Here is a 27824-nt window from a genome sequence, read left to right on the forward strand (position 1 = left end):
CCAAGTAATATTGAAAAAGGGAAATAAGTGTTCTGAGTAGTTAGCTGCTGTATGAGACTTGAAAATTGGGTTCCTGTAAGTTCTTCTAATAAGTCCTCTATTAATTTAAGAGCCGGAATTAAACGGCAACGCATTAGAGTGAATATATTGGCATTGCCATGGGAGCCTATTAAGCCATGCATCCAGATGTCACATGACACATCACAGACAATAGAGTGGTAATGACATCCTGAAGCAGTGTTACGTGAGCAATATGTTCTGTCCCATCAATAGTGAAACAGGCCACGTTTGAGCCGAGCTGACACATTACTTTGCTTCTCATATATGGGCCGTTGGCAATGAAACTGTGTTATATGGCCCAGTAGTGCTGACAGGTTTCTTTCTCCCTCCTCCCCCCCTTTCCCTTCCTCATTTCTCCCTCCTGTAGGCTGTGGAGAGGCAGGCACGAGGAAGGAGGCAGGATGGATCTTCAGCCCAGAGCAAGAGCCTCCCCCCGGGGAAGCCAGCATCAGACGCAAGGCCTCACGGGCCGTTGACCTGCTGTCTCCTTGATTTATGGCGGCTGGGGGCTTCTGGCCACTGCAGCCTCCTCTCCCTTCTCTCCTCCATTTCCCTCCTTACACACTGCAGAAGCACGAGGAGATACACACACTGCACCGCCGTCTGCAGGGGGATCCGAAGAGGGATTTCTCATACATGCAGAGCTGCCGTGCCCACATATCCACTTTTTCCTACACGGTTTCATCCAAAAAGAAACGCCTCCATAAACGTTCCAACACTGCGGCACCGTGTCCCGACATCCCATCACAAGTCAATTAGAGCGAGACAGCTCTGAGAGCGTCCCTCATTTGACTGTGCGCAGATTACAATCAGTCATGGTGAGTTGGGTGTGGAGCCCCTCGGTGTAGCTGCTGCTGGGAGGCCGGGCCGGATCAATGGAAGTGCGCTGACTGACAAGAGGAGGCTCCTGTTTTCACTTGGCCTGAGAGGATTCAGCAGCCAGCATATCTCCACAGAAAGCCCCACTTCCAAACCGCAATAACCGTCCTTTATGTTCCACCGTGGCACTCACTTAAAGTGGTATTTTATCCTCAGCCCTGCTTTATTTTGACTGTTTGCTTCAGTCAAAGCACCTTAAATACCTTTTATCCTCCAGCCTGTGAGGTTTGGAGTCTCCACAGTGCACATCAGCTTCTACTTTATTTCCTTTTTTTACTTTTGACAGCTGTAGCTTGAGGGTGAGAGCCAGTTGGTGCCCTCACCATGGTTTTGCCGCCCCCAGATAAACGCCACGTGTGCCTGACCACCATTGTCATCATGACGAGCATGGCCTTCATGGACGCCTACCTGGTGGAGCAAAACCAGGGTCCCAGGAAGATCGGCGTGTGCATCATAGTGCTGGTCGGGGACGTTTGTTTCCTCATTGTGCTACGCTACGTGGCGGTGTGGGTCGGCGCCGAGGTGCGCACGGCCCGACGAGGATACGCCATGATCCTATGGTTTCTCTACATCTTTGTCCTGGAGATTAAACTCTACTTTGTCTTCCAGAATTGCAAGGCTGACAGGAAGAGTCTGGAGACAGTGGCACGGAAAGCTTTGACGTTGCTATTATCTGTGTGCGTGCCGGGTTTGTACTTGGTTCTCGTGGCTCTGGATAGCATGGAATATGTGAGAACTTTCCGCAAGAAGGAGGACATGAGAAGCCGGTTGTTCTGGGTTGCTCTGGACCTGCTGGACCTGCTGGACATTCAAGCCAACCTGTGGGAGCCCCAGCGGACAGGTCTGCCCATCTGGGCGGAAGGCCTGATGTTCTTCTACTGCTACATCCTGCTGCTCATCCTGCCCTGCGTGTCCCTCAGCGAGATCAGCATGCAGGGCGAGCACATGTCGCCTCAGAAGATGATGCTGTACCCGGTCCTCAGCCTGGTCACCATAAATGTCGTCACCATCCTCATACGTGGCGTCAACATGGTGCTGTTCCAGGACAGCCGTGTCTCCACCATCTTCGTCGGCAAGAATGTGGTGGCCATCGCCACCAAGGCCTCCACCTTCTTGGAGTACCGCAAACAGGTGAAGGAGTTTCCCCACCCGCAGAACGCCATGGCTCTGGAGCTGCAGCAGAACTCCGTCGCCCACACGCAAACGCTGCCTAACGCCACGAGTCTGCCGCACGAACCTTCACCGGCGCAGGATGTTATAGACACATGACCGCCAGTGCCAGATTTCGTCCCCTTTGAAACAGACTGAGAGCTTCAGCAGAGAAGGAGAGCAGGGGGATGGAGAAATCAGCTGCATGACAGGATGAAGTTCTGCTCCTTGTCAAGCTCTTCTCAACCGCAGTGAATCAAGAAAAGAGATTTTTAGCAACACCTGCCTGTCAGAAAATTCTGTGAACCTACACTTGACTCTTAAGTGAAGCGCGCAGACTAAATCAGAACATTTTTAAATTGTGCTGTTGTGTTTTTAACTGTCTAACATATTTTAAAAGTTCTAACTTTACTAAGAAGACATCTCCAAACTGTGCAGCCCTGTGGCATTTTGTTCTGTAAAACGGACAGTTGGTTCCCTTTCAGTGAGTAGCTTGTATTTTTTTTTTTTCTTTTATGTCACTTTTTTGACAGTGCATCTGTGGCATTTCCTTTATATTCCAGCAAAGGACAAAGCACTCAGTGTGAAGCAGAGATGGAGAGGGAGAGCAGAAAGTGACAAAAAAAATCTGTCATGATGCGCTCTCTGCAGCGTGCACGCGCAAGGTCAGCGGCTTTCTGTGTTTTCTTCAGCAGGAAAATAAAAAAAAAAACAGAGCTATGTAAAGGCTGCCATTTAGGTGCTTTACAATCACACGTCTGATGAGAACAGCAGCACTCGGCGGTGTAACACCAAACGTATTTAGCAGAGCAAGCGTTAAAGTGCTGGCACATCTGACGGAAACGCGCTGGAACTTCAAGTGGAAAGCTGTTGCTGGGTGTCATTATCTGCAGACGAAATGAAATATGTTGATGTCAAAAAGAGAACAAAATGGCAGCGGTAAAGATTACTCTCTTTTTTTGTTTGTTTTCTGTACTGTACATTCCTCAACAAAAAATAAATAAAAAGTATTTCAAGTTTTGAAGGCTGACAGAGCAGAACTCAGAGAAAGAAGAGACAAAATAAAATTTAACAATGTAGAAAAAGAAACTGAAGAAGTTTTTCAGTTCATTATTATTATTATTATTATTATTATTATTATTATTATTATTATAGTATGTACATTCTTTACATGTTGGAGACCAATAATGTTTTAATAAAAATATAAATAAAATAATATTAATAATAACAGAACTGTTTCTTCCTCTCTATCTGATTGTCTATTATAATTAAATGTTTTTTTCTAAGTAACAACTTCACCAACAGCAATGCAACCTATAATTGATCGCTCATCTGCTTTCCACAAACCCCCCCCATCGCGGTGCATAAACATTTAGACGTAGCAGCATTCTCCTGGTTTGTCCTACAGGGTTATTTCTCTCTGCCTGAGGCTTAATGTTTTCAGAACGGAGGCAACAACAAATTCATGTTTAAAATTAGATAAAAATGCATGAACCTTTCCTCACTTTGTCCCCCTTTTTTTGTCCCAGTTCTCATTATCACCTTCCCAGTTGCTTTGTTATTCTGTTAACAGTAATCTTCTCTGTTCTGTCTCCGTACCAAATCTAACTTTTTTTTTTCTTCCTTTGTTCCCCAGGGAATGAGTTGCCTCCAGATTTTCACAGAGTTTTGTAATAACATCCTAGAAGGAGGCAGGGAGGTCAAGTCACACGAGGGAAACCACTTTGCAGCCATCAGAAACAAGAGAAACAAAAGTTAATTGTTGATCTCAGCTCAAAGAGAAGCTGTCAGTCGCCTCTATTAACAACATGGGTCAGAGGAAAAACATGCAATTGAGGGGGGAAAAAAACAGGCAGTCCCTTGAAAAAAAAACTTGTTCTAAATGCTAATTTTCTTCTAGTTTTCATTAGAGTGCTTTGCAAACTTTTCCACATTTTGTCTCAACACAAACCTGTGTTACAGTAGTCTTGATTGGGATGTTATATGATACACCAACACAAAAGCAGTATATACAGTATATATCTGTGATGTGAGACAGAAAGGATGCAAAAAAATGTTTTGTTTTGTTTTTTTTTTAATATATATATCTCAGCCACCTGAACTAATGTTTTTTGTTTTTTTGTCTTTTTTTTTTTTTACAATTAAATTCGCAATTTTTAAGTATATCTGCTGAATATTTACATGTCTAAAGTTTATTTATTAATTACTATTTACTCTCTGAAAAGACTTCAAGCCCAGTCAGATTGCTTTTTGCACACAAAGTCATAAAGGTTCATTTTGGTCTCATTTGACCTGAGAACATTTGCACACGTTTGCTTTGTCCCTGAACCTGAACTTTCCATGGATTTTTTTTTTCTAAACAGTTTTTTTCTTGACTCTCTTCCACAAAGGCCAGATTTGTGGAGTGCATGACTTGTATCTGTTCAGTCCAGCTCTCCCAGAGTTAAACATGCCGTCCGAGCTGCTTCTCAGATGCTCTCCCTTCACTCTAATAGTGAGATTAAATTACCCAGATGTCAACTCTATTTACTCATTACAAGGACTTCATAAGGCAACTGGTTGCATTGCACTGTTATGCATTACTTTGTATTGTAAAACGTGGAAAAAGTTAAGGAGTTAAGAACACTTTTCCAAGTCAGTACATGCTCTCATAGAGCATTCAGGTGGGGCATTGCAGCTTTCTGTGATCAGATGGTGAGCATCCAAACTTAGAGAGGAATCCAAACATTCTGAGGCATACAGTGAGGGTGTGCATACATAATCATACTGATCCAGGCGCTATGAGCTTCTGCTGCCTGAAGTTAGTTTTTTATTTTTCATGAGTCTCACTGCAACTCTTCCCAAAACGCCATGCGCCTGTCAAGTTTCTTCCGACTCGGTGTGAAGTATACCTGGAAGCTGTCGTCGCGTAGCTGCAACTCCTGAGCAGACCTAAACTCTTCCTAACTCTGAGGATATTATAAACCCGCACCCTTTTCAGCTGCTGCTTGTCTCATTTTTCTCATCATCGTCGGGTAGAAGAAACCCGAATCCTTTCATCTGACAGCCTGACAGATGCATCCTGTTTTCTACTCTGCAGCTGGAAAACCTGGCCACTTCCTGAATTTATTTATTTATTTTTTTCCAAATCTGAGTGTGTTGTGTGCCCGCATCTTTTCCATGGGTCTGATACACTTAATCCAGCATAAAGGCTTCATTAGTGGATCCTTCTGCTGCTGAATCAAGGGAATGAATAACAAATATGTGCATTTAAAATAGTGCTGATTTAAGTGCTTGACATTATAAGGTAGCGGTAATTACAAAAGTTCACAAGATAATCAATTTTGCAAAAAAAAAAAATAAAAATAAAAAATAAAGCAATCAGAACCAGACCAGCACACAAAATCAAAGATCATTCAGTTTCCTGGCAGCAACAAGTATCACACAGGTGCATCCTCAGCCCGAATTTACTCAGCTAATTGTTGGATAAAACATTTTCTACTATTTTTTTTTTTTTTTTAATGAGAGCGATTTAATATCAAGCTGTAATTGTGCCAAAGGTTTACTAATGGGAACAGTGTTACTTTTTTGCAACTTGCTAAGACATATTAATCCAAACATTTCTGAGTGTGTATAGAAGGTGAAACATACTCCCCCACTTGGATGCTTTAACTTTTTTTTTATTGCTTTTGTAAACCAATCATAACAAACTTGGGCTTTTTGACAAAAAGAATTGCAGACAAAACCCCTTAGAAAACTGATTTCTATCAAATAATTTAGAAAGCTAAACATAAAATAAGTGATTTCATAAATATTCAGCAGACATCCAGCCATTACTAATCTCACATTAAGTTGAATGGAGATCACCTGAGATAAGATAAGTAGCTCTAGAAGCTCTATTCACTGGTTGATCAGGATTCCTGGCCTCTACATGTAGTTTTTTTAACACAAAACTTTACAATAATTCATATTTGTTCATCCAGGGTTTTTTTTATTGTTGTTGTTGTTTTTAAATATCAACATCTATGTGGAACAGTTCCAATGAAACTCCAAATGAATAAGACATTTATGTGTGAGTGCATGTAAACCTCTGCGTGTAAATCATCAGATACAGTGGATACAGTGAGCCGATTGACTGTCAAGAAAAAGCAAACTTGTTTTATCACATTCTGTAACTATTGCTGTTCAAAAAAAAAACTACAGTCAGTTAACTATACTCTAAGATGCGCTACAATACTTTTTCCACCATTGTATGCCTCTCTTTGGCCTCCTGTCAGCACTGAATCGCTCCAGAAGTATGCTGTGGAGGTAAGCACAATCGAGATCAAAGTTCACCCGGCGCTTCGCTGTAAAATCATGGCTGAAAAACCGGGCTGCCTGTAGCCCAGGCTGTCCGGTGGAAATAATTGCACTTCTCTGTGCAAACAGCTTCTACTGGCAAAAAGCTTTTTTTTTTTGTTGTTGTTGTTGTTGTTGTTTTTTCCCCCAAATACATCCACTGTCCTGGTGTTTCTTTACCACCTCGTATTGTGTGACCACATTTTCCTTTTTTTTATTTATTTAAGATTTTACTAATGTTTTTCATGAGTTGCAAAAAGGATTTGGCCGAGGTTTGTAATAAAAACAATAAACAATAATCCAAACTATAAAATATGAAATTTTCAGTGATGGTAGCTTTACCATTACATATATCACAGTTTTAACGATGGAGAGCTGGACTGAAAACAGACAAACACAAAGAACTAGTCCATGTCTCCTATGTATTTAATACTTCACCAGCCTGAACAATCAATATGTTTCTATAGAGGAGATTCCAAGGGAAAGAGACTGTCGGATTGCACAGATACCAGAGGCAGAAAACTGATGCTGCTCATTCTGTTACGATTGGCCGTTAGATGAGAAAAAAATCAATAAATAAAATGGGCATGAGAAATAATGGATCTGCTTTTGCATGTATTTTGTCTGCTTTGCAACAAATCATCTTGCAAATAGGCAAATCTAGGACTGCTTGGAGGAGTTTGCAACCTAAGCACATATTCAGGGAATATTTCTAAATATGCAGTTCTTTAATTAAAATTTTACATATTTTGGTTTAATCTCTTTATCTCAGGAAGAGAAGGCGAATTAAAGTTAGCACAGCCAACCCCCTTGTAGGGCAGGCCTTTATGAACTGTCGAACGGGGGAAACGGATAATTGGACTTGGAATCGGTCACACTGTATTGAATAGATCACCATTTTTGATAGGGAATCATCAGACAGGGAAATGTGACTGTGGGGAAGATGAGACAGTGGATCATGTTTTGAGTTGTAGGAATGATCTGATTCAGAGAAGCAGAGGATATCAAGCTATATTTGAATTTTTCGAAAATGTGTAAGTTGTTTAATAAGATATAGTTGGGGTTTTTTTTTGTTTGGTTTCTTGTCATGTGGTCCACACTCCTTACCAGTTGGTGGCGGTAATGCTCACCTAACGTTTCTTGCCAACCGCCAATAAATTTCCAGAAGAAGAAACGGTTAATTGGGGCCGATTCGCGGCACCTGCTGCAACCTGGCAGGCACACAAAGAGGCAAATGCTTCCACCTTTCCATCCAGTTGTTTTCTGCCACAAAGCTGGGAGATGACACGGACAAAGTTGGAGAACCGTTGCCCAGTCTGCTACAATCGTTCCTGTAAACGACGCACGCGTCGCAAAACATGGCGTCAGGGGCCATGCTTTGCCCCGTTCGCCAGTGCATTTACTCGGGCCCCAAGGTGGACAGGCACCTGAAAGAGACCCCCCGCAGCCTGGGCGAAGAGGCAGACGGGTACTTGAGGCGACTGCGGAGGAGACGGACCCTGCAGCTTGTGGCCGAGCTCCGGGCCACCGATTTAGAGCCGCCTCTGGTCCCCACCGTCAACCTGGAGGAGGACGGACTCTCCTGCTTAGATGCTTGGGGCGGAGGAAGAGAGAACGTCCGGCCCCTCCAGCTTCCAGTCGGGACTCCTCGCCTCTACCTGCTTCCGGCTGCGGTGATTCGCCTCAGGGGAGTCCATTTTGGCATGCACCATCCGAGGAGAAGAGCATGGAGAATCAGCACCAGCCGATGAGCCAGCCCTCCAGCATACTGTGGCCGTCCGGCACAGGTTGCCTTGCCTTTTGGAGAGCTCACCAATTTAACCACCGGTGAAGTGAAGGAGGCCAGGCTGGCATCTGAACCAGACTCTCCCGGCTTCGTCATAAACGTGAGCACGGCTCAGACCAACACCACATCTCCTCGACCTCCAATACAATCACCCGGTTACCAGGAAGACCATGACTGACCTCCGCACCTCCGTTGCCACGCTGGTAAGTCCCATCCACCATGGCACCAGCTACATCCAACGGGACGGACTCGCCATGCTCGAACCCTTATTGGTGTCATTGATACTCCTAATATGTTTTCATGGCTGTTTTTAACCTTTTGTGTCTTAGAGAAAACCTAATAAATTCAGTTCTTTAAAAAAAAAAAATCAGTTTGCATGATGAATCATAATTCAACTCTGAAAATGAACAGTTAAATCTTTAAAAGCCCAAAGCTATAATGAAGTCATGATGATAATTAGTGTTTGTAGACATTTTATTTTATTTAACCAAAACTGTCTGTGGATGATAAGTAATACCTAACTGCTCTACAACAGTATAAATCCCTAAATGACTACACCTGGACGGACTGCTCTTGACTTGGTCCATTTAATTAATTTTCCCTGTCCTACAGTGGATCTTATCTCAGTTGTGTCATTACATTATATGCTGTTGGACATCCGAGAGCAATTAGATTCTGTTAGCTGGTCTCTGCGCCTCAATGCACACAGTGCATTACACCGTTTACTGTCCGTCATCTGTCACCTGCAAGAGGATATAACTCATCCTAAATAAACTACCCTTCAAAATCCTGTCACCTTGTGCATTCTGCTGTCACACCCAGGCCTCCCTATTAGGGGCATCCTTGTTAGCAAGGACAGCTGTTGTTCAAGATAAACAAGTAGATAAAAAAAAAAAAATCTAATTACACACCTCATGCACCGCTAAATGATTTGGGGTTAGAGATATGCTACAGCTCTGAAAATTGAAATGGAACCAGTGTTATTCTCTAATTCTAAGATGGATTATTGCGAGGGGATAAAATGTCTTAGAATTTGGTGCCTATTTCAGCAGATGATGATGATGGCCCAGCTGGCTCTCTGCTGCAGCTGAATTCACATTATTGAGCCTCTTTAATGCCGCCCGAGCAGTAGTTTCAGCAAAATGCGTCCGTCGGAAGCAAGGAGCAGGTTCCGCTCTTAATTAATGAAATCCTTTACGAAAATGAGCTTCGCAACCATTACAGGTACTGATCAGTAGCTTTATGTCCATGACCCCGGGGTCGAGGCTTCGCTGCGGCCTGGATCACAAGTCACAGTTAAGCGCGCAGTGCCATGCCACAAATGTTTGAATAAATCTCGTCAGCACAAGTGCTTGACGAGGAGGGGGAAAGTAAATGGCAAACTTGGGAATAAGAATAAATTACCTGTAGCTGCCTCTGCAGCAGATCACCTTTCCAAGACCCTCAGTGCGACGGACTCATCCATAAATCAGCAGCGCTGCGCATCGGGAATGTAATTGTGTTCCCTCCATATGTAATAACTCAGTAAACGGACTCTCTCTGTCGGCACGTGATTTAGTGTCTATCCATGACTTCCAGAAGCAATTAGTCTTTGCTAACGTCAATTGAGAGCCTATGAGAGGAAAGTGACATTTCAAGTTATGACAGACTTTTGACATGCATGTCGTGTGCCGACTTGCAAAACTTGTCCACTCTTTGCTCACCATTTTCAGCCAATAGCTGTTTTTTTTTCTTATGGATGACTGGTTGCTACTCAACCCTTCACTCCATATACCTCTATGCACAGTCATCTGTATGGAAATCCTTCTCTAGAAAGATCATACAAGAGCTGCACATTTAATCTTCACTGGACAACAAAGACTTTCCCTTAGTAATAATGTTAAAACTCACGAAAAACACTTTGTTGCATCATTCTTTTCCCTTTCTTGACATCAAAAGAACTTAATTTACTCTTCTTTGCACAAAAATAATCATTCTTAATGCCAGTCTGCTGGCTCAGTGTTGCATGTTATTTGTGTAAAATTTCTCATTACAGAAATTCCAAGAAGTTTATTTTGGCTTCTTGCATCTCAAAATGACTGTTTTTAAGATGTACCTGTAGCTTCAGGCAATGGTTTGTTGACCTATTAGCTTAAAATGGATGGACAAAAGCCATAGAATCAATGAATAAAATGTCTCCATAGACATATTAAGCGTATATGATCTCCTGACCGACAGTGCGCACACAGCAGTCAGCCACAACTTGCCCTCAGGAAGAAAATTATTGGAGTATTCTAAAAGTTGTTTGTTCAGTACCACAAATAATGTTGTTTAATGTGACCATGGCGAGCCAAAGTCGGTTCATATGCTGCCGGAGGGAAAAGTAGTTTCTACAATATGGTTTTAGCAGCTTTAAAACATCCTTTACTTTATTTTTACAGGACACGAAACGGTAAACCATTTTGATGAAAAAGTACCAGTAAAAAATCATGACTGAAAACATGGTCACCTAGAACCTCGGCTTTATATAAATCAGCATTTAGTAGGTTTCTTTCTTCCGTCTTTTCCTTCCCCACTATAGACCTATATGTGAGAAACTGATGAATAATTTACCTTCTTTGACTTTTACTTTCTTGCAGACATTGTTACCACTGGGTATTTCATGTTGTCTCCCATTATAATTTTAATAATTCATTTTTTAATTTTAGGCTTCCAACACGGCTCAAAAAAGTTCCAGTCCAGTTGGTCAGCAAATGTCAGAAAATGACCGATTTTTTTAAGTAACGTTCGTAAAAGAGACTGGAAAGGATATGCATATTTTTCCCTCAGTAGAAATCTACATGACATGACGAGCAATGGCATTTTAATGTGCACTGGGGAAACATCTGTTGACAAGTCAACAAGAGTAGGGAACTATAAGAACAGTAAAATACAAATGTTGATCAAAATTTTGCATAAAATAACTGGTTACTGATTGCAATGCTGACTTTTGAAAGTTCTTTAATATTATTGTCAGACAAATGGCGTTCCTGAAAAACGGTAGAAAAAAAAATGAACATTTGACCAAAAGAACAGATGGGCGCAGTGATTACAACATGCAGTTTTGTTCAAAGTGATAGCAGGCCAACATCCCTGGCAAGGTCAATGTTTTTGGTAGCAATGTTACTTCAATGTGTCAAAGCAATTTATTGGAAAGTATAGTAGAGTAAAATAATTGCTCTGACATATTAAAACAGAAATATCAGCAAAATCATCCTGATTTCATTCATGGTGTAGCTATGCTACTTTCAACAGAAATTAGCATTTAAGCACTTGCCTTAAACTTTATAATTTGTGTAACCAAACAGCACCTCACTTCCTCTGTCAGATACCACCAGAAGAGAGCTTAAATTGTCTTTTTTAGTGAAAGTTTTAAGAGCACAGAAAATGCTCTCAAAATGCAAATAATCTTGATTAAAATAAATCGGGGCTTTCGTTTTTTGTTGGGGGTTTTTTTTGTACGTTTTTATCACAACCATCTGTTTTTATTGCACTCTCCTAAATTCACCATGGATGACTATTTAGTATTCATAAACACATAAGGTGTTGTGCTGCCTTCATGGACTGTGAACTATGGATTAATCGCTGATCTACAATCCACAGCTGTGGAAGCTTTCATAAAAAGATGAGCAGAATTCAAAGCTGAGAGAGCATTGTGACTGAAAGATGCACAGTTTGGTGTGGAATACCTTTGGGTTAGCAGCTTTATGTGTATGTGACTTCATTAAAAAGGGTATGCAAAAACAAGGAACTAGTGTTCACAGGTTGCATCTCTGATAATGTAAATGTCATTGTGATTCAGGCTAATTCCCTTTGGATTCATTTCTACTTGTTTTACCGTTACTGTGCAAGTTGTTAAAATACCACAAAGGTTGTGAGGGGATAATGGAAAACAGCAGAAATCCATCGCTTAGGGCTTTTTGTGAAAAGGTTTTATGATAAATGGACCCAGTGCATTTCATGGTTGTAGGTGTTTTCACAGAAAGATGAGGAAAATCAAGGATTCTGATGAATAAGCTGATAAACTTAAGAAACCCAGAAAAGCATAAGAAGGCATTGAGAGTGGATATTATCGCCATCTTTGGAGTCTTGAGATTCTTCAACTAGTTCAGATTTAAGTTTAGGTTAAAAAAAAAAAAAAAAAAAACTTCTCCAAAAAGGAATTATTTTAAAGTCAACCATTTTTTCCCTATACTTATTTGACTACATTAGAAATGGTCATTTGTCAAAGACATTAATAGAGCATGAGATAAGAGCATAGCAAGCTTAAATTATTGTAACATACTTTTTCATGGGAATCATTTTCATAGTTTAGCAATTTGATACAACTAGAAACTTGGATATATTTTATTGGGATTCAGATGAATTTAGGTCTAGACGGGCTGAGCTGTTCCAAGACCCTTTGATCTAAAAGCATCTTAACTCTGGCTGTATTTAGAGTTGCTGTGTTTCTGCAAGGTGACTCTGACCCAGCCAAGTCTTTTGCAGGTTCTAACATTTTTTCCAGGATTATTCTGTATCTTTGCAGCTGTTTTTCCCTTTTACTCCAGAAATGGAGTGTTCAGGGTGGTGTGCAGCATTACTTTTCTCACCACAAACTCCAAAAAATAGAAAATATATTCAACCTCCACACGTCTGTGGCCTCTGGCTTGTGGCACACAAGTTGCAATTATTGGCGATTTCTTTCAACAATGCCTTTCAGAAAATTATCTCCAGGTCAGTTTCTAGACTTGGGTGAACAACACTCCATATTTTATTTTTTAGTATGTGCTTTGGGTTACACATTGAGCCAGAAAACAGCGCCTTGAACAAAAGTGTTATTTGGGATGCTGAGAGGCAGAAGAACTTTGCAACATAAAACCTATTTACTACCTAATGGCGAAAATACAAACTTTGTCCTATGGAGAGCTGAGGGCAATCCAAAACACATGCACAAGGACTGCAGCAAGTCAGTTTCCCCATCATCCATCACTGAAGCACAGCAATTTACCCAAACAGCGAAGTAGTTGTCAAAAATACTGGCAACACACAAATAAGGAAAGAAAATATCCCCAAACTATATAACTGTGGAGGCGGTGGGTGAAAAGATAAACAACTTTTGAAAGTGGAATTCTGCAACTGGATACGTCAAGACCAGCATGCGTGGGCCTCGCCTCTAAAAGTGGTACAACAAATGTGGGAGCCGGGCCAGCGTTCACAGGAGACGAGCAGTTACCGCCCAAACAGGCTTGTTAGGGGGCAGAAAGGGAACTCGTCAGTGCAAGAGATCACGGCTGACAGCGAGGCTTGTTAACTTCAGCAAAGCTAGCCAAGAGGGTGGCTCATTAAGGAGAAGCACCAGTAGCCGGCACAGACCAGGCTGGTCTCACCAGATGGCTGCCTGTCTGGCTGATGAAGGACGTGAGCAGCCATTATTAGCAGATCATGTTTGGCACACTTTGTGCAGATGAAATGTAAAAAAAAAAAAAAAAAAAAAAAAATTTAAAAAAATCACTCCAGTTGTCCGTTTTCATTTTAGTTGCACTTTAACTTTACATCAGAGTGGAGGATTCGTACTCTGAGGTACATGAGCTCCATTTTCAGCTCCAACGTTCGTTGAAGACAAATGAAACGTGCTGCAACATTGCCCCCTGCTGGGTGAAAAAAGTGTCCAGATTGCTTAACGGAGTGAGAGAAAAAAAGCCCCTAAATGTTACAACTGGACTTTAGCTTTGCAAACAAATTCCCCCCACCCCATTATAAAAGGCTACTGTAGCTGTTAAGCCAAATGTCTCACATAGACCTCAAAAACAGATTTGTAAATATTGTCATGCAAATGGCTTATTTTATTACATAATTTAAAAAAGGGGGGGAGAAACTTAATTTCCAGTCAGTTGAAATAGAAATGTTCAAATTATGGATATTACATAAATGCAAGCATGATGAGTACATCCAACTCATTTTTACCTTGAGGCTTTCTCATCAAGGAAGATCCATTACGCATTTCAAATTGCTCGCATCAAGAACAATTTGAGTCAGCAAGTCTGAAGTTGTCCTCCAGTGGCGTTAGTTGTAGCCAATTAAAATATACATTAAACTAAATCACAAGAGAATTTGCATGCACAAGGAGCAGTGCAGCATTTTAGGCAATCAGACGCTTATTTACTTTTAAAGGTTTGCTAATGTTAAATGGTTGTACTTGAGGAGTAGCTGATTTTTCTTGTAAACTTTGTATATCATGGATGTGGATTAATCGTTTATCAGAACTTGGAGGGGAAGGATTATGTAAAATCGACCAGCTTCATATCATGCCATGTTATCCCCTCATCAGAAACGTACCTGGAGTGTTTGATTCTTTCATGCATGTCTGAGCAATCAGGGGTCCTAAAGGCTTGCTCTCTCAATGTGCCTCCTCAGAGCTGCAGTCTCCAGCCAAGCTTCCACCCCACAAAGCATCCCATTATTCCAAAGTGGCACAAGCACTTAAAATTAAGTGTCAGCTCTTAGAAAACAAAAGCCCCACTCAAATCTGAATTTTCCAATATAGCTAACAAAACACCTTAATAGTTACATTGACAATCCCAGAATGTAAGGCAAATCGTGAGAAATGTATAGGAGTCATTGTCATTTTATTTTTTTCTTCACATTATTGCTTTACAGTAAAATGCATTGGTTGGATATGTCCAGTATAGCAAGACAATACATTCATATAAGTTATACAGATGTCCTCAGTAATATTTTAATAGTAACTAACTTTACATTAAATATATTTATCTTTTTTTTTCTTGACAAACAACTCCCACATCACATTGAGCTCACAGTGCATTAGGTCGCATTCAGTCAATAGATACCAGTCCTCTAGTGTCAAATTGCCTTCTCTAATGTGCTTCCTCAAGTGCGTGGGCGTATTTGTACACAACATGTCCGTACAATCTTGGTTTATGCAAAGTTACAAACATGACATCCAACTTTCTTTTGACCTTCCCTCCCCAATACAATTGACTTTGGAGCAAAAATGCCAGCCATTTAAAACATTAAGTTAGGACAAAATAACTAAAAAAACAAAAAAAGAAGTTCTTAAACCATTACTGCTCTGTCCTGACAATCGGTACGTAATCAAACAGAGCAACACAATTCAGATCAACTCTGAGGGCACCGCTATGCAGTCTGAGAAAGCATTAAAAAATAAATTAAGCTCCGGAGGTCTTGTACAGAGGAGTAGGAGTTTGTAGGCCCTGTGGGGTCACAAAGCCACATGAACCCCAGCAGATAGGCAGTCTAAGGAGGGGTCCAGTATTTTGTATTTTCCTTAGTCTGCCATGTACAATAAAGAGTCCTGGGGGCAGCCAAATGCGTTCCGCATCCTGCCCTGCTGCTCCTTCCGCTGGGGCTAGCAAGGAGTTAATGCCCTGGTACCAGAGTGGAAAGCCACTGGAAGGAAAACTAAATAAAAAGCAGGAGAAGATGAGCGTTTCCACAAAGCCACTGCTCCAGACGTGTCCATTTTCTGTGCACAGTTCTCCAGCTTTCACACACACACCTGTGAGCTCACACATTAAGGAATACTAGACAAACTGACATCAAATCTCCACAGGATGCCCCATCATTATATGGCAACCTTGCAGGGGCCTTTGTCACATAAATTCTTTACATTTAGATTGCATATACAAGTGCCCTCTGCCAACAATGTGGCCGAGGAGGATTATTCAACACACATTTCATACACACGTACACTTTAATAGTCTCTGCACCCCCCCAACTCCTGGACTCTTTACAGGCATTTTTGCATCGTGTCAAAATTGTCTGGGTTGCAGTGCTCTTAGCTGCCATTTTTTTTTGTAAAGTGGGCCAGGCAGTAGCCATAGAAACTGCCCGGAAGCCCTCGACCTTTTGCTGTGCTGTGGAGGAGCTTCGTTTTCGTGTCCCAGCATGCACTGCAGACAGATACAGGTGTGCTCAAATTGTTAGAGGTTCCAGTCAGTTTGAGAAAGTTGACGCGAGCCCAGAATGAGCACATACACACGTACACACACCGTTTCCCTTTCACACAGTCACACAGACATGTATACACTGAAAGTACAAACGCACAGAAGGAAGCACTAGTTGATTCAGAATGAGAGGACGGCTGTTAAAGTGCAATATCTACATACAACGCAAGAAAAAAAAAAGAAAAAAAGCAAGATCATCATCTCCGTCTCCAGGAGCTGTCCATCTTAGTTTCCCTGATAACTGGTGGAACTGATTGCCCGCTCTGGACTAATAGAGGGGCTGCAGTGGCCCCTACAGGCCAGAGTGCATCACTGCAACAAGCACAACTACCATCCTTCTGCAGCCATCTTTGAATGAGAATCATTTGATGAAGACTAAAAGATGCATCAGACGGATTGAGATTTTTTTTTTTTTCCCCTCCCAGTCTTGATTTGTGCAGAAGGACAAACGGAAAGGCTGAAGCTGGGCTGTCATCGGCCAGGTTACACCTCACATCAGAGGTTTCAATCTCAACACAAAGAGCAAGAAAAGCATTTTCAATGTGCAATTAGCCTTCAGTGAAAGACAATGTTTGACATTTGCAACAAGCTCGTTTCTATATTTCAAACTAGACAAAACCTTTTTTGAAAAAATAAATACAAAAAAAGTGTTTACAAATTTACATTGTGCACTGGTGCAGATGCATAACACCATCACAGTCACTAGATCTGGACTGCGATACATGTTGAATTAAAGTGTCCTGACAAAAAGATCTTTAGGAAAGCAGATTAGGAACGCAGGCGAGGGTTGGGGTGGAGTAAAGCACTAACAGCATCAGCTCCCTGTTGCCTAAAGCCATGCTGGGGGGGGGGGGGGGGTCCGAGCTAAAGGAGGGGAGATGCCAGCGCAAGACCTTCTTCCCTCTTTTCTTGGTTTGAGGGGGGAAAAAATCCTGACCGTAGTAATTTCACGAATCGTTTAAGAATGGCTTTACATTTAATAAAGTTTGGGTTTAGTAAGTGCTTGATGTGGGAACAGATTGTTCTGATCTGAAAACTCTAAAGTGAGAACGGTGAAATCAAAAAGGGGCACTTCTGATTCTGGAGGTCCACGACATCTAAAGGCATGCTTGATGGGTGGAAAGTTAGCAGGCGTACAGAGAAACCATGACGCTGACGGCAATGCCTGGAAGAAAAGCAAAAAGGACCAGTGCTGTGCGATGACTGGATAATTTGGAGACAGTTCACAGCTACAAAGCACTGCCTTATAGGAAAATTAGATTTCTATTAAACACTTACAAATAAAGACTGCAAGCAAAGGGGGGGGGGGAACAAAAAGTCGTCAGATAGGTCCAGTTTATTGGAAAAAAAAAAAAAAAAAACGGGTTGCCAAAGTGGGTTTTTGAGGTTTTGGTAATCGTTGCATGCTGTTGCGCTCTAATCCTCCATGCACATGGGCAAGTTGACAAAGGTGAAGACGTTGTACTCGATCAGGATTGAGAAGCAGAGGAACACGGCATACAAGACAAGGACATAGATGCCCAGCTTGAGATCCAGCTGCCACTTGTTTATGTGGATGCCCAACACCTGCACATATAGAAAGGCAAACATAAAGATCTGCACAACTTCAAATGGGCAAAAAGTCAGGGTGACAGTGTATACAAAAAAAAGAAAAAAACAAACATGCATCCTCCCCTTCCAAGACAATTCAGCAGTACATTGTTGAGCGTTGCCATAAACCTCAAAATACATAGAAATTAATTGTGGTGGGACAACATCTGAAATGCCTAAAGTTCTTTTCAAAGCAAAAATTGTCTGACTTAATGTGCGATTAGCATTTAATGCTCACCGTGAGTGCCACAGATCCCAGCAAAAGTACCACTGAATACACCAGTCCCCGACTGTTGATCATCACCTGGAACAAAAGTCGAGTAGCTGGCTTATAGATCCTCAGTCTCTGTTAATTCTTGTATCTTGTTCTTGTATAAACTGATCAAAAACTGTATTCTTGACCAGATGTGAACCAACCTCTGATCCATAGTTCACACACATCGTCTGCATCGCCCAGGGAACTCCGAGTCCCACCAAGATGTCAAAGACATTACTGCCAATTGTATTAGACACTGCCATATCTCCCAAACCTGAAATAAATTAAAAAAAATTACAGCACAGATCAAAGCCTTCTTTTAGAGTGAAGTCTTTTTATATACATAGATCATGGCAAAAGTATAATTATGAATAAAAACTTATTTCTCAATGTCAAGACGATACCATGAAAAGAATATCCTCTATAGAGGATATCAACTAAGTTCAGTCCAAGGGTTTTTTTCCCCCCCGTCATTCAAGTAAAGTTATTTTAAATTATAGTATTTTTTTTAACCAAATAAGTTGAAAGTGAAAAAAAAAAAGTTAATCATAAAATCTTCTGGAACAATATTTGCATCAGATAACACCCTTGACAACTGGTTAAAATTCCAGTTAAGAACAGATCCAAAAATGTTAACAATCGATGGCCAGGCATTAAACATCCGAGTTTCCATTGAACCAAATAACCCAACACCCGCCACACCTCTAATCAGCCTTCCCATTTATGAAAAGAGATCTCCATTCCTGCAGCAGCAAACCTGAGAATATCTTCTAAAAGTAAATTACATCTTCCCAGAAGGTAAAGCAATACCTTGCCGTGCCACAATGAGACTGGCTATGCAGTCTGGAACGCTCGTGCCAGCAGCCAGGAACGTGATGCCCATGATAACATCCGGGATGCCCAAGGTGTAGCCGATTATAGTGACCTGAGGAGGCACAGATAAGGCCAGGTTATCTGCAGGTTCCTACCAAAAGTGTTCGAGTGGATCCTTAATGTAAACGGCTTTAAGAGAATAAATCTTTAGCATGATTTCAGCATTTGATTGATTGTCTTAATCAAAATTTGTGTTGCTTGTAGCTTGAGGTGACAGCAAACAGACCCAATATACATAAATCAACGTTGAAGTAAATTACCTTTCAAGAAACGTTGTCCCCAAATACCGTTGCTACACTTTATTACTGCTGAAGCTTCCAATAGAATTACCTCATTTATCCAACAGTGGAAACAGATTTCTGCATTTCATTTAAATGGTGTAAATAAATTACATAATCCCTTCCTATCCAGTTTGTAACAATTTTAAACAATCAGGGAATGAAACAAAAATTTTCAGAAGCTGAAATAAGTTTCAAATGAGAAATTGGGACACCCCTCAACATTTATTCACACTTAAAATGGCGAAGAAATATTGTGCAGAGTGGGTCACAATTTTTCAGAGAAATAAAACATGAATTTATAAGAAAATACTCATCGTCTTACGGATGTAGCTTTTCTTAAGTTAAATGCCATAAATTTAGATTGGGAGCATTTCTATAGGTGTCAATATAGGCAGAAAAGTTCAGTGCCACATGTTTAAAAGACACTTTATGCAACAGAAATCAAGACACCAGTTTGCCGACCGTTTTAAATATTTGCATACTCAACATCAGGTTTTATTCAGAAATAAATTCCAGCGCAGCAGAATCACAGTAAAATAAACTCACCATCCAGACCATCAAGTACGAGAAGACTGCAATCCAGACAGTGGACAGAATGAAGGAGGCCATGAAGAATTTCTCCCAGCGAGGCTTGGCACAGTTCGGGACAGTGAAGAACAGCAGCAGGAGCAGCGGCCATGAGATCAGCCACTTGATCTTGCTGCCCACGCCCCCTGCAGGAGGAAGACGGAAGGTAAAAAGGACTGACATCCAGAAGCAGAAGATTAAAGTCAACTTGAAAACATTGGAACCATTAATGACTGCCAAGACAACATTACATTAAATATACAAAGTGAAATATTTTATTCCAGTTTTGCCTTCTCCCTGACCGGAAACATTTCTGATTAAGTGTGAATAATTTCCAATTTGGATGCAGTTAGATGGAAAAAAAAATGAAAAAATAGGATGACCAAAATATTTGAGTATTGACAGTTTAAAATACGACACCATCTCCTTAAAAGTTTTAAACCAACAGAAGCAATTATTTCCCCTTTTCACTTCATTTGAACCTTGTAAGTGCATAAACACTAATGACAGTTTAATGATAAATTGGACCCTCTTCACATCAGTAGAGACAGAAGGGCAGCCTTACTTTTAGCCATCTGATGATCATTAGTTCATCCATCAGATGGCACAAACTCATTTTAAAAGAGACGCCAGCAAAACAATTCAAGATGTCCAACTAAGAACTTCAATAACTTATTTATATCACCGCCTCAGAATATATAACCGTCTTAAATTATGAACGTACAAATTAGATCTTTAACACCATCTCAACAGATACTAGATCAGACATTTATGCAAGTTTATAAATCACATACTTGGAATATGAAATGGTGAAATTGTGTCATTTTCTTCTGCCTCCTTGGGTTTGTCCTCTGGTACGTTTCCATTCTCGATTTCCACCTTCCCGTCGATCACTTGCGTCTCCACACCATTGGACGCCTGCACCAACTTCTGGCGCTTTCAGAAAAAAGAAACTAAGTCAAAGGGCACACAGGCAGACCTGCTGCTACAAAACATTTTCAAACTGAGCTCCCTTCCGCAGACAAATATGGACGGCAAGGAAAGCTCTCTGTTCAAAGTCACCAAAGTGAATCCGGCAACAACGGCCCGCTGTACCTCTGTAATGATGAGCCGACTGGCCATGCGCAGGCGGGTTTTGGGCCCGAAGTGACTGGTGACCATGACACGGAGTCCCGCCTCAGGAAAGCGGAACTTTGATGGGCTGGCATTCATCATCTCATCCACCATCACCACTGAGCCGCGGCTGTAAGCCTTGCTCGGCTTGACTGAAGGGATGAAGGCACACATTGAAGTTGGTGAGGCAAAAACAACCTATACACTTGAAGTTATTACACCCAAAATGCAAACTTAAATTTGACAAGACCTATGAGGAACTCAACAAAGGGCATGGACAATTTATTTCAGAACCTTAGGCTAAAATACAGAATTCATCACATTGGAGTTTATCCCATCTATACCAGAAATATTAGCTATAAACCTGGAACAAAAAGAACATTGTAGCTAGCATTCATATTACGCCAAACTTAACTTTCAATTTGTCAAGGCTTAACCTGTACATTTTAATTAAAAAAAAAAAAAGTTTAAGTGACGTCAAAATTTCATCAGCAAAGGACAAGCTGCTCTTCAGTGAGCTGATCAAGTTTTTGGCACATTTTAATCCTATGTACTGTAGTTTGGTTGGCAGCTCACTGATGTGCTGTATAAATACAGAAACGGAACTGATTTCAAAACTTGCAACACTGAAAGTTTGACTTGACTTTTAGATCATACCCTTAAAAAAGTAATTAATTCAAGTGAAACTTCATATCTTTTCATTCGCTGAAAAAAGAAGCTTTTAGATTGCACGCACAGGGAATAAGGCAGTAACAGTTAGTTCAACCCAACCTTAATTTGACTACTTATGCATGCACCAATGCACATAAATTAACAGGGTAAACAGAGCTGGTGTAAACAGTTCCTCTTGCGAAATTCATTACCACTTCAGGAGTGAGCAGGTCTACGCTCCAGAGACTGGCAGGAGAAAAGCAGGATGCAAGCAGAAAAACTGGCAGAGCGGCACAACACTGACAAAGTGAGAGTAGGTTTAGTAAGGCTAAACAGACAGGCATGTTAGAAGTAATGCAGTCAGACTTGGAAGAGTTACATGTCTGAAATGGGTTATTTTTTTATTATTTAAAGATTAAGAGCAGAATAGAGAGAGAACTGTGGCTTGGAAGCATATCATGAGCCTGATGAGTGATTCCTTGCCCATTGAGATTTGTACTGGATAATTAACCCAAGATTATTAACACAAATCAAGATGGATCAGAGATCACATCATTCTACCTTAAAAAACATTTCTAATATTCATATTAAGTCATTAGCATTAAAAAGAAAAAAAGCACTGGCTGTGTTAGTTTAGCAGAAAGCAAAGCCACAGATCCCTCAGGAGAAGAAAATAAATCCAGCTAGTAGTCTTCAGACGTCCAGAGAATCAGACTCAAACACTCAGCTGGGACCCGGCCTGTCTGATTAACCTTACCTGCCGAGAGCAAAGGTGACGACGGGTCGTCATCCCAAACATAGTCAAAACAAGCATTACCGTCCTCCATCTCGCTGCTGGTTGCAGCGTTACCATTGGCCACATTTTTGTTAGACTTCCCCATGAAAAACCGCTGCATGCTGGAGTTAAATCTAGGGAGGAAGGAGGGGAAAAATATCCAATTAAAATAATAATAAATAAAAAAAAGCTGGGCAGGTGAAGCATAACAGCATCTTAAAATGTCTATTTTTCATTATGCAAAATTGTCAAGGGCCCAATTTTCAAGGCCACGTTAACAATATGTTATGGAAAATGGCTGAGCTACGCTGCTCTGATGCTCTGTATTGAGGCAGAAAAGGAAGCCAAAAAGAAATGTTCCCAAAAGGCAATCAAAGGCTCTTAGCCACACATTTTCAGTGAGACCATTTCAGTGCCATTACATAAAAACGGATCAAACACTGAAGAAACTACAGCTGCCTTTGAACATAAAGTATGCAGAGGTAATAGCTGGAGTGTTAAAAGAGCCATTCTCTGCCCTCAGCATCTTCAAAGAACATTACAACTATAAAAAAAAAAAAACGCCTGATAAGAGCAGAGAACAAAGAAACCAGATTCAGTGTCAGTATTTGAGGTTGTTCCCCTAAAACTGAATTTTGATTCATTGGGGAAAACTACTTTTACTTTACACAGTGCATATGTGAAAAGATCGTTCATATGACTTCTGTTGCTTTACTGTTAAACGTGAATATTTGCATACAACTTAAACACTTGAAATGCCTGAAATGAAGTCAATTTCCAAGAAATTGCTTATTTGCCAAACGGTCTTGAACCTGCTTTTCTATTTGTTTCATAAGGTCTAAGATGCACAGGAAGGTTCTCAAATTGCTAAAGACGTTTGCTGTTCAAATTACTGTATTCAAGCATTTTGAAGGAAATTTGAATGGAAGAAAAAGTGACATCCAAGGAATAACCACAACATGTGTGGACTGTAAATTCTGTAATAAGGGCAACTTTTGGATGAATTATCACATTGGGGTTGCAGAGGTGTTGAACCGGGTTGGCTAACACCAGCAGACATTCATCTCCAAATCATCAACTAGAACAACTCCTCACCTTTTTCCCCCCAGACTCTCTAGAACTTTCATTTCTAAGTGAAAGATTTTATTTAATCTTAAAACGTAACTTGAGCCCTGAGCAGCAGTCCAGTCTTGTTTTAGCCCAGGTGAGACTTAAATCTGTGGCTTAGGAGAGATTTTTTTCATAAGAATCAGTATCTTGAATCGCTTTGGCTTCACAAGCTCTTAAGGCTATGATCACAAGTAAATCTCCGTCATTTTTTCTCTCTCATCCCTCAAGTAATGTTTGGAGTAAGCACAGGACAACCTTTTGTAGATTACTCAGATATCCAGAAGTGGAAAAGTTCTTGTGCATTTTGGATTCTCTAAACCCAAAATATGCAGATTTTTGTCCCTCCAGCTAAAACAGAGCATCGACTCTCCAGCACTTCATTATAATACAAAGTTATTTTATAATGGTGAAGTTTTTTGTTTTTTTTATCATGGGTCAAGGAACAGAGACATTGCAAAAGATATATATTCTGTGGATTTCAGCAAGAAACTATTCTAATTGGTATAATTGGTTATGATACTGTGCTGCAGCATTAATGCCAAATATAAGCCATCATATTCAAGAGGCCTTGTTTGCACAACAGCAAGTGACCCAAAAGAGCAGGATAAATTTAGACTTTTTAAAAAAAATAATTCCTTCCTACAAAAGGTTGATAAAGTTAATCTGTCAACCAAACAGAAGAAAATCTTTCCTGCATTTTTCCCCCCTCAGGTTTGCCAAAACAGCCACTAGTCATCCCTCGTTTTGATCCCAAAGACTCAACGTCAGTGTGCATATAATGGTATTACGAGTGCATTTAGTCAGTTACAGGATTAGATTTAGAGAACAAACATAAAATGCTCAAGAGATGAGATGTACAGCTTATAACTTATGGCAACATTTTTTTATTTTTTTCCACTTCAGCTTTCATCTCGGCGCATTTGACGAGGGAGGGGGCGGAGTATTATCTCAAATCAGAGACCCAGACGGTCCGCGCTAAACGCACTCTGCTCCATTTGGACTTGAACGGCCCCAAAATGCTCCGCAGATATTTTGGGTTAAGGGAGACATGACAGCATGTCCTACTGTAAGCATTTATTCCTCCAAATGAGAAAGGAGGGGAATGATCCGGTTAAGCCTGGTGCTCTTAGCCACTGCAGAGGGAAAAAGATTAAACTCTTATGGCAGCGAGTGAGCAGGCTGCCGCTGAGTGTAGCGCAGATTACCAGCTGGACAGAGACAGCAGCACAGGACAGCATGGTTGGTATTATTGAGTCTGGACTGTAAAGACAAATGTGGCCTAATGGAGTGCACTTATGGTCATAAATGCATAGATCTATGTTTAGAAAAAAAAAGTTCTCTGCAGGCCAACACATGGCTGCTGCGTTAAAGAGTTAAAATTAGGATTTAAACACAGAAAGAAAATTTTATAGTGCAAGCAGCAGCATATCATATCCATACAGAGGAAAATGTGCGCCATCTGGGCAGGGGACAGAAATGGGGACACTCCCCTCCAGCTGGAAAAATTACTGCCCTCTTGTGAGAGCGCAGCCGTTTATACTCATCAGCTCACAGATGAGTGTGTACAGGGGTGAAGCAGAACTTTATCAGTCCAATAAACCCAAATCCAACAAGAACCGTTTGTGAAAATGGGCAAAACTCACTTCATGACCAGGATGTAGCCTGCATACATGACGACGAGCACCAAACTCTCCCACCTGTAGGAGAGAATAATAAAAAAAGGTTCAAACAGATTTTAATTAACATAGAATATTGAAAAGATTAATCTTTTCAAAACGAGTTACTGGCCTCAAGATATAGCCGAGTTAAATTCTTAACATGGTCATTTCTACAATATCTTTAACATGTAAAGCAAGTTTTTAATTTGTATGTAGTAAAAGTACCAGAGTTCCACCTGTTCCTGTCAACTGGTGAGCTCAGTGAAAGGCTGATACTTCACACACTTGGCCGTTTATGTTTTTCATAAGTAGAAATACTTCCACTTATGGTGAGCAACACCCAGCACTTTAAGGTAAAATTGATCCGTGTCAGAAGCACTTAAACTACTAAATTAAACTCCTTCAGGTGTAGATTGTCAAATTTTTGTATTGCTATTCAATTTAGCTAAAGCTGCATGACGTTGTTGGCTTGTTTGAATTTTTGCACAGCAACTGGTTGAATACAAGTTAACCTGGACTAAACTCTGAATACGTTGCATTTAAAGCTGAATAGGAAAATATTCTCACCAAACTATCTTCTCGTCATAGATGAACTGCAGAAAAAAAACAAAACAGATTATAATAATCTAAAATCCAAGTACAAAAACGTGCATGTATCGACTGCTAACGTTAACTTACTGCAATCAAAGCTACAACAGATAGGATGTAGTAGAAGGAGTCCCTGAAAACAGCCCACCAGGTCAGCACCACCACCTGAGAATTTACAAGTAGAAACATTTGTTATGGTACCAAGTGTTTGATTTCAGAAAACTGAATATATATATATATATATATATAGTGTAATTATCAAAAGGCTTCAACTACGTGCAGCAAAGCCATTCTAAATGAAGACGTTGCAAATTCCAGATAGCATTTTATTCAACTATTCTGAATCTGATGTTTTACAGTGCATTTATTTGACGATAATCTGAAGTGAAAATGTAAACAGTAAAGATAACGGGGAAAAAACGTGAGGTCTGAAGGGCTAAATGCCTAATCAGACATTTAATTTAAGAGCAATTGTGAAGGTCAAGACATCCAATCTTAAAACACGTTTTCATCACAGTGCTACCATTTGCCAGTTATAATTTTTATTCACATCTTTAAATAAATTCAGAAGTTTTAATTTCTAAATCTTTGAAGATTTAGGAAGTAAGTTCTATTTTAAAAGTGCAACTTGGGTAATTGCAGTCGTAATCTACAAGAGTACCGTCCTAGAAAAAAGAAAAGCACACCAATGATGCCTGTTCATATTAGCAGACATTGTAACGTTAAATCAGTATCAGTGATTTTATGTGGTGTGTGAAGTATTTCAGGCTTTTGGGTCAAATATATGCATGAAATGCGAACCGATTATGGAAACGATTGCAGAAAACTTTCAATCTTTGCTCTCTAGAACCATTTCTCGTTACTAAAACTTGGGCATTTTGTCGTCTCCTGAAGCCAAACTACGACTAAATCAGTCTTCAATTTCAGAAGCTTTTGTTTCTCCTCAAAGGGCGGCAGGGGGGTGGGGTGGGGCAGCACATGTGCTGCTCTACGGTCTATAAATAAACAAGATGATGCAGCCGCAGCAGTAAGTCCCTCGCTCTGACTCACGCACCTGTCCGGCGAAGATTCCACACACACCGATGATGCATAGGATGTTAAAAACTGCTGAGCCGACGATGGTCCCCACCCCCACGTCTCCATGGGTGATGAAGACACCTGCACGCAGGGAGGGAGCGTCTCAGAACCAGCAGTGACACAGACCATCTGGGACCGTCTGTATGCGTGCATCTGTGTGTGAGTGTGTGTGAGTGAGTGTACCGATGACAGATGCAAAGAGCTCTGGCGCAGAACTGCCAGCTGCCATGAAGGTAGCTCCAGCAACGTCTTCACTGAGGTCTAGTTTCTGCAATATGAAAAGTATTGTGAATTTGTTACGCAATATTTAGGGGGGGAAGAAAAAAAGGATTAAAGCCCTCACTGTACCTCACAGATCTTCTCCAGTGACGTCACGAAGTATTCATCACAAGTTATGGCGAGTGCCAGAAACATGTAAAGAGTCTGAAAGGAGAAGTCGGATGAATCCATATAAGGTGTAGAAAATGCATGTATGAATCCATTTTTCTTGAACTGAATTTTTATATATATATAAATAAAGATCAGAACCGCCTGCTAGTGCTGCTGCTAAAGGACAAGGAAAGGGGAACAACAAACCATGGTACAAGATTACAAAAAAAAAACTATCTGCATTAAATTCCAATGTCAGTTCAGTGGTAACGTTTCCCCTTACAATGAGAAAAACTGACAGGATCTTTATACTCCCACAGTGAGAAGGAAGGGGGAGATTCAGCCCGTTTCAGCAGCGGAGAAGAGATCTATAAATTATAGATCAGTCGTGACACCATCAAGGCTGCTCAGCTCTCATAGCAATGTTCTGCTCTATGCTGTCCACAGGGGGCACTGCAGGACTGCAGCACTCCAAACTTTCACACTCAGGGCTATCCTGGTGATCAGTGAGGCCAGTACAACAGCAAACCAAGTCAGAAGAATGACCAGTGCATTTAATCTAAAAATGGAAGCAAAGTTGTTCTCAGAGGCCTGACAATTATTGCATTTTAGCAACGGCAGATTTCAGCTTTGTTGAGTTTGGAGATCTGTCACATATTCTACATCTCAGGTGTTTACCCTCAAAACTAAATGAAACATTTTTCAATCCTCTGATAAATGGCAATGCTTTCTTTAATATG

At 40.8% G+C, this 27824-nt stretch overlaps 2 protein-coding genes across 4 annotated transcripts in view; one reads left to right on the forward strand and one right to left on the reverse strand.

The window, feature by feature from the left end:
- The first annotated feature begins 1260 nt into the window (after window positions 1-1260).
- Window positions 1261-2208, forward strand: tmem121ab (transmembrane protein 121Ab). The gene has a single exon (XM_088001951.1). It carries the CDS (start codon window positions 1264-1266, stop codon window positions 2206-2208), a length of 945 nt encoding a protein of 314 aa, XP_087858077.1. The 5' UTR covers window positions 1261-1263.
- Window positions 2209-14991: 12783 nt separating this feature from the next.
- Window positions 14992-27824, reverse strand: part of slc24a4b (solute carrier family 24 member 4b) — a 30954-nt gene continuing 18121 nt past the window's right edge. Inside the window, exons 4-18 of one of the 3 annotated variants that reach the window (XR_015761793.1) lie at window positions 27064-27138; window positions 26899-26983; window positions 26693-26796; window positions 25729-25803; window positions 25618-25643; window positions 25036-25089; window positions 22325-22416; window positions 20839-21008; window positions 20538-20679; window positions 19723-19889; window positions 18833-18947; window positions 18184-18296; window positions 18005-18070; window positions 17455-17742; window positions 16748-17341 (exon numbers count right to left, since the gene is read on the reverse strand). Coding sequence is in view for 2 of the 3 variants with exons in the window: in XM_014978189.2 (XP_014833675.1) it covers window positions 17593-17742; window positions 18005-18070; window positions 18184-18296; window positions 18833-18947; window positions 19723-19889; window positions 20538-20679; window positions 20839-21008; window positions 22325-22416; window positions 25036-25089; window positions 25618-25643; window positions 25729-25803; window positions 26693-26796; window positions 26899-26983; window positions 27064-27138 (1434 nt within the window). In the remaining variant the exon portion in view is untranslated. Of the gene's footprint in view, window positions 17743-18004; window positions 18071-18183; window positions 18297-18832; window positions 18948-19722; window positions 19890-20537; window positions 20680-20838; window positions 21009-22324; window positions 22417-25035; window positions 25090-25617; window positions 25644-25728; window positions 25804-26692; window positions 26797-26898; window positions 26984-27063; window positions 27139-27824 lie in introns of all 3 variants that reach the window. The other 2 variants (XM_014978202.2, XM_014978189.2) reach the window with 2 other exon arrangements.

This window comes from Poecilia mexicana, unplaced genomic scaffold (assembly GCF_051168715.1).
Source record: "Poecilia mexicana isolate PSO_F unplaced genomic scaffold, ASM5116871v1 scaffold_21, whole genome shotgun sequence".
In the NCBI taxonomy this organism is placed as follows: Eukaryota; Metazoa; Chordata; class Actinopteri; order Cyprinodontiformes; family Poeciliidae; genus Poecilia; species Poecilia mexicana.